The sequence below is a fragment of the Chrysoperla carnea genome, chromosome 4 (genome assembly GCF_905475395.1).
Source record: "Chrysoperla carnea chromosome 4, inChrCarn1.1, whole genome shotgun sequence".
In the NCBI taxonomy this organism is placed as follows: Eukaryota; Metazoa; Arthropoda; class Insecta; order Neuroptera; family Chrysopidae; genus Chrysoperla; species Chrysoperla carnea.
The window spans coordinates 25,435,331-25,441,746 of record NC_058340.1 but is presented as its reverse complement, the minus strand read 5'-3'; the positions used below and the strand labels follow the sequence as shown (position 1 = coordinate 25,441,746).

The following is a 6,416-nucleotide window of genomic DNA, read 5'->3' as shown; positions in this document are numbered from 1 at the left end:
TTCGATTTATTTCACTATCTCCCGACTTCTCGGAACTTAAAAGTATCAACCCTAGACTAAAAACTTAAACCAAGAACAAAGTCGGAATCTGTTTTTATGGCCACCTTATATATAATTGACAGATATTTCTGTAAAACTGTCAAACTTTGTTGTATTTGTTTTTATTTTTTTCATACATTTGCATATAAAATGATTTCTTTCATGGAACATTTCTATTTAAAAATAATGATTTTATTCGATAAAATTTCTTAAAAATTAAAAATTATAATAAACACATCGTGATGGGTCTGATAAAAATATTAAATTATAAATAAATCATTATTACATAATTTATTTATTTACCCAATAAACTATTTTGATACGTCAACAATTTCTTTTCTTAAAAAGATATTTTTCATTATCATAAAATAAGAATAAACATTATAAAAAATATCGGATAACCTCAAATAAAAAAATAGAAAGCTCTCTAAAAACACTCTAATCTACGTAGTTAATTAAGCTAAAGTACTTTTATGTATACATTTTACTACCGCGATTAATAATGCAAATACTTAAGAGATTGTGTTAATTACTCTTATTTAATCATGTCGAAAATAATAGCGAAAACGCTTAAAAATGCGTATACTTCGACGTTTTTTATGCAAACTTTAAAAAGTGCTACAATTCCGATTGATTATAAATATTCAAATGATAATGATAATAAGAGAAAATCGTATCGATTACTCCTAGCAACAGGAGGTGTAGTTTGTTGGTCTATTTATTACTTAACATGTAAGTAGCTTTAAAAAGCTTACACAGATTTTTCTTACTAAATCAAATCATTTTCCACAGCTCGAAAAAAGGTTTACAATGCTACAAGCTCAGTTGAAATTGCAAGTTCCGAAAGTTTTGTCGCAAAGCTTCCAACATACACTCTTGACGAAGTTGCTAAGCACAATACTAGGTATGTATATGAGCGATAAAAATTTTTTAGAAAAGCCCTACGTTTTATTAAGAATTTGCTTTCAAGGGACAATCGAATATGGGTAACATATCGAAATGGTGTATACGATATTACAGATTTTGTTGAAGTACATCCTGGAGGTGATAAAATTCTCATGGCCGCTGGTGGCGCTTTAGAACCGTTTTGGACTTTGTATGCAATACATAATAGTAGCGAAATTCAAGAAATTTTAGAAGATATGCGAATAGGTAATGCAATTTTAAAGTTGCATAAAGAAAAGTCAACCAAAAATAAGTGAAAACAATCAATTGACTGAGTTAATTATTAAAATACCCTGTATGAAAGGCGTTGAATATCAGAGCTTGCATTATTTTTTTATAAATTAGAAGAGCTTGAAAGAGTGTGTATTGCCACCCACTACGAATATCCGTGCCTATAATTTATATAACTAATACATAATATAACCGTGCCTAAAATTTCAGACCCGGATATCCGTGGATATACAGTTAGAGACACGGATTGATAATTTTATCTCACGTGGTCTCACCCTGTATCCCACGATTTGGTCATGCCTGTAATAGGGTCGAGTCAGTACAGGCTTGCGTATTTTTGGCCCTTGTGTTCAACCTGTGGTTGCGTCCGTGATCCTTAAAGGCGCAGATATCCGTGGCAACAACGGATATCCGTATGAAAATTAGGGTTTAATAGTAATTATATCGAACATGTTAAGTAATTATCGAAAATTGTGAATATTTTTATGTTTAGGTAACGTAAAAGAAGGCGAAAAAACGAGTAAACAAGAGACATACGATCCTTATGAAAACGAACCTCATAGACATCCATTATTGAAACCAGTATCGGAAAAACCGTTTAATGCTGAATGTCGTCCAGATATTTTAGTTGAAAGTTATTTAACACCGAAGTATAAATAAAACATCATATTATTTCCAAGTTTTATGTAAAAATAATATTCCAAATTTGGTATTCTGCGCTCAGCTCCAAATCATTTTTGGCCACGTAAAATTTGTTTTTATTCTAAAATTCACAAATCACGAATAAAAATTATCCATGGAGTTATTATTTAACAAAATTACTTTACCTTATTTGAAAATTTTTTTAAAAAGTTTTAATGATGAAAATTAAAATTTTGAGCTTATAAAAGCTGAGTTTTTTGAAATTATAATAATATTTTATGAAATTTGACAATTAATTGACGATTACACTCATCGATAATTCTCTATCAAATTTCATTTAATTGTAATATGAGACAGGTATAAAATAATTTCTGTTCTTTTTAAGTATTCCGTACCGAATTAAAATATACTAAACGTATACAATTTTTTCTATTTAATCTGAGTTCGTGTAGCTTATAGGTCTTCGATGTCTCTATAGAACCTTCGTACTCTCGTTGAATGCTATTCTTCTCCTGGGGACAGGAATATAAAATATGCGTGCTTATTTTAGGCACGTGCCTACAGATGCGAGGTTCAAAGAAAATATATGACCTATACGACAGTCTTCTAATTCATATAATTTCTGCAGAAAGGGGAAATTTTAATAAAAATGAATATCAAGCCTAGTAAATCTCATTAGTCAAAGAATATGAAAAGGATACAAAGAAAAAACGGAACAGTTTATCTAGTAATTATAGACATAGACAGACTTGTGATTGAACTTCAAAGAGAGGCGAGAATTGTACAACAATTTTTGCAGTAAATTTACAGATTCCAAGAAATAAAGAACTTGAAACTAAAGAACTGTAGAACTGTAAAAAACGACTTCATTGATAGATTCTTATTACGGAGGGTGCTCATTTTTGAAACTACATACGGCCACAATATTTCTGAATCCGCCTACTGAATAGGTCTTACATTTCAGATCAAAAGATTGCGTACTTTGTATGTAACATTCTACAACTATTTGGAAAAGAATCGGAATGAATGGATTTCATTTGGATTTTAAAAATACGTTTTTATCCTGTTTATCCAGAAATTTACTAAAGATTTCATTTTAAATCAAAAATTATCGCTTTGTCACTCCGTGAATGGAGTCCACTCACACTTAGTCGAATTTTTGTATTACAAATTGCCATTATTTTAAATATAAAACTTGGAAATATTACTTTGATCACAATTTAAAATATTTTATTGAAAATGGAAAAATTTCAGTGATTTATTTTTCGTTCGAAATCATTTACCCGTACCGAAAATTGATCCAAATGAATATGAATTGGAAATTGAATTGGAAGATTCGAAAAAAACATTTACATTAAGTTTAGATGATTTAAAAAAATTCCCTAAACATTCTGTGGAAGCTACCATAATGTGTGCTGGAAATCGACGCAGTGAAATGACAAAAGTATGTATTTTTTTAAATAATAAATTGCATTTCTCGGTGAATTTTCTATTTTTTTTTTTTTTTTTTTTTTTTTTTCTATTTAGATCAAAGCTGTTAAAGGATTAGATTGGGGAACGGCAGCAGTTGGAAATGCTGTGTGGAGTGGTCCAAAACTATACGATGTATTACAAAAGGTTGCAGGAGTTACTGATTCCAGTCCGTACAATCATATTCAGGTTTATTTTAAAATTATTTTTAAGAAGTTCGCTACTTGTGAGAGGAAAATTTTGTGTTATTTCGATTTTCGTTATTGACAATGTAGAAATGATAATCTCTATTTGCATTCATGAGTAGAAGCGATACTCTCTGTTTGCATTCATGATAAGAGATTTCAAAATCACTTCTTTAGCGGGGAGTTAATAAAGAAATAAATTTTCTCCTAAAGAGTTCTAGAGTGCTTCCTTCAAGCAAAAAAAAGACTCAAAAAATGAAATTCTGGCACTCTAAAAAAAAAATTCTAGGAAAATTGACTGAACTAAGTTAAAAATTCTAGCCCCCTGAGAAAAAAATGCTTATCTGTAGTAATTCTATTGGCACCTTCTTCTTTTCTGAAAACTTTGCAAATGTAGTGAATCTACAACCTGTTTACTAAACGAAACACTTTTTTTTAGCGAATCTGTTGGAATCTTCCGATTTTTCTGTTCATTCTGCGAACGAAAGAATTCCTAAGACTATAAACAGTTGAGAAGGGTGGTGGAGCTCTTCGCAGGACACTATCGATTGTGCTACCACCTTTATATCATGGGGATCTCTGATAATCCCATTTGTAGGGACTGTATGGAGGACGAGAAAACCTCCATACATGTTATTTGCAATTGGAGAAACCTACAGGGTGTCAAGTTTAAAATGTTTGGGTTCGAAGCCTGGAATCCATTAATTCTGGAAGAAATTCCGGCGGAAAAGCTGTGTAACCTATAACTTAATTTGCTTAAAATAACATCTCTTATCCGGAGACGTCTCGCCTTTAGATGACAGGTTGTTCTCAAGGAAGACACAGATAGGATCCTCAGGTCTAGGTGCTAGGGACCCATTTGCGTTACTCTTCTTTTGTTTTATTATTACTATAAAGACTACAAAAAAGACACTAGCGGATATAGTTTTTCGAAACTCTCAAAAGTTAAAAACATTATCGAAAATTTAAAGATTAAATTTCATTTTTTGTTTTCTAGTTTGAAGGATATGATGTTGATGTGACAAATCATCCGTATGGTGCATCAGTACCTTTCTGGAAAGGAACCGACAAACGTTGTGAAGTTATATTAGCATACGAAATGAATGGTGAACCGTTACCCCGTGACCATGGATATCCCGTACGTGTTGTTATTCCAGGTGTTGTAGGTGCGCGTAACGTTAAATGGTTAAATCGTATAATTTTATCAAAGCATGAAAGTAACGCACATTGGCAACAAAATGATTATAAAGGATTTAACCCAAGTACTGATTGGGATACTGTTGATTTTAAAAAATCACCAGCTATTCAAGAATTACCAGTTATATCGGCAATATGTTCACCATTACATGGTGAACGAGTTCACGTCGAGGATGGGTTTATTACAGTCAAAGGTTATGCATGGTCTGGAGGTGGTTCTCAAATTGTTCGAATCGATGTTACAAAAGATGAAGGTAAATTTTGGTATACAGCGACAATTGAAAAACAGAGTTCGAAAACTGCTCCAAATCATTTCTCTTGGACATTATGGTCGTGTAAAATTCCTGTTAACTCTAATGAAAAGGAGGTAAATTCAAATATTAAAAATATAAACTAGTTATAGAGTTATTAAATTTTGCAAATTTTATAGGTTGAAATTTGGTCGAAGGCAGTAGATTCTAACTACAACACTCAACCAGAAAGTTTTCACAATATTTGGAATTTAAGGGGTGTATTAAATAATGCTTACCACCGTGTCAAACTAATATTAGAACACTAAAAAAGTGATAAAATTAATTTTCGACCGGCATTAAACAGATTTAAGAAAAATAAACCGTTTTTTAGGTTCAAATAAACATGATTTGTAAAAAACAAATATTTTATATCATCTGCCGGTCTGGTATGGATACAATCGTCGTTAAGGCAAACTTTTTGGATTATTTTACGCAATAGAAAAATTTTTTAAATCTAAAAACCTGAATTGACAGCTTAAGAAGCTTTACCGTTAATGTTCATGAAGATGTTTAATTAAATTTTTTCGGTTACGAACACTGATCTAAAAATTTTATTTGGTAAAAGATAAAATATAATTTTTTTTACTACGTTCACTACTCTGGGCTATGAACTGAAACAAAGCTCAGAAGAAAAGATCCAACCAGAATATTTCTGGTTTCAAGAATACAGTCTAGAAAGATTTGTTCCAGCTTGGATATTCCGATTTTTTATGAGTATAACTAATGTTTCTAAAGGTGCTTGGTATATGTTTTTATTGTAAATATTTGTTTTAATAAAAATTTTAAAAATAAATACGTAAAAATAAAATTCTGTTTTAGAAATATCCTTCCAATAAAGTTTTCATAAGCTCTCAGGAATTTCAATTTAGTGGTTTGAGATTCTAAAGTACGATTTTTTTCATTGTTCTCGAAGTTTTCATGTATGTTATTTGGAAAATCATGATAAACGAGTTTGCATTCTAAATGAAAATAGGTAAGTATAAAAGTTTTTAAAATATTGAGTAAGGAAGCCTTCAATGCGTAAAATATACAAACCTTGAAAATTAGGTAGGTAAGTATATAAGTCAATTCTTTATTTTTTCCAAAGAAATTTTTAGTATATAAATTATTGTCAGATTCGATACTCGATTAATTTTTAGGTCTTAGAAAGTTTATTGAAAAAAGGTGACTAAAAGGTATGTATACTACATTATTGATACGTATAATATGTTCAAGGTGGAGTAGTGGTTAGCTCAGTCGCCTCTAATTACAGAGTACTTTGGTTCGTAACTTCCTATGTACGCATTAGTTTTTAATTATATGACGAGATAGTCAATTTTTTTAGATAATTTATATGAGAACCAATAGCTACATATAAGTAAAAGAGGAGGTATATTTTGTCATTTTAATTCCCACCCCCTGACAGAAGAATGAT

The 6,416-nt window shown here is 30.7% G+C and overlaps 1 protein-coding gene across 1 annotated transcript; it reads left to right on the top strand.

Annotated features, from left to right (window-relative positions):
• The first annotated feature begins 488 nt into the window (after nucleotides 1-488).
• On the top strand, nucleotides 489-5,795 carry LOC123298227 (sulfite oxidase, mitochondrial). Its single transcript, XM_044880179.1, has 8 exons — nucleotides 489-771; nucleotides 832-943; nucleotides 1,010-1,191; nucleotides 1,709-1,865; nucleotides 3,112-3,301; nucleotides 3,385-3,516; nucleotides 4,510-5,076; nucleotides 5,140-5,795. The coding sequence occupies exons 1-8, from the start codon at nucleotides 585-587 to the stop codon at nucleotides 5,266-5,268; spliced, it is 1,656 nt and encodes a 551-aa protein (XP_044736114.1). The 5' UTR covers nucleotides 489-584; the 3' UTR covers nucleotides 5,269-5,795.
• The last annotated feature ends 621 nt before the right edge of the window (nucleotides 5,796-6,416 follow it).

Excerpts from the sequence above, each read along its gene's own strand:
- LOC123298227 (XM_044880179.1), top strand. The coding sequence starts at position 585 with ATGTCGAAAATAATAGCGAAAACGCTTAAAAATGCGTATACTTCGACG. Across the intron at positions 772-831 it reads GTCTATTTATTACTTAACAT|CTCGAAAAAAGGTTTACAAT; the intron begins GTAAGTAGCTTT and ends CATTTTCCACAG. Across the intron at positions 5,077-5,139 it reads TTAACTCTAATGAAAAGGAG|GTTGAAATTTGGTCGAAGGC; the intron begins GTAAATTCAAAT and ends CAAATTTTATAG.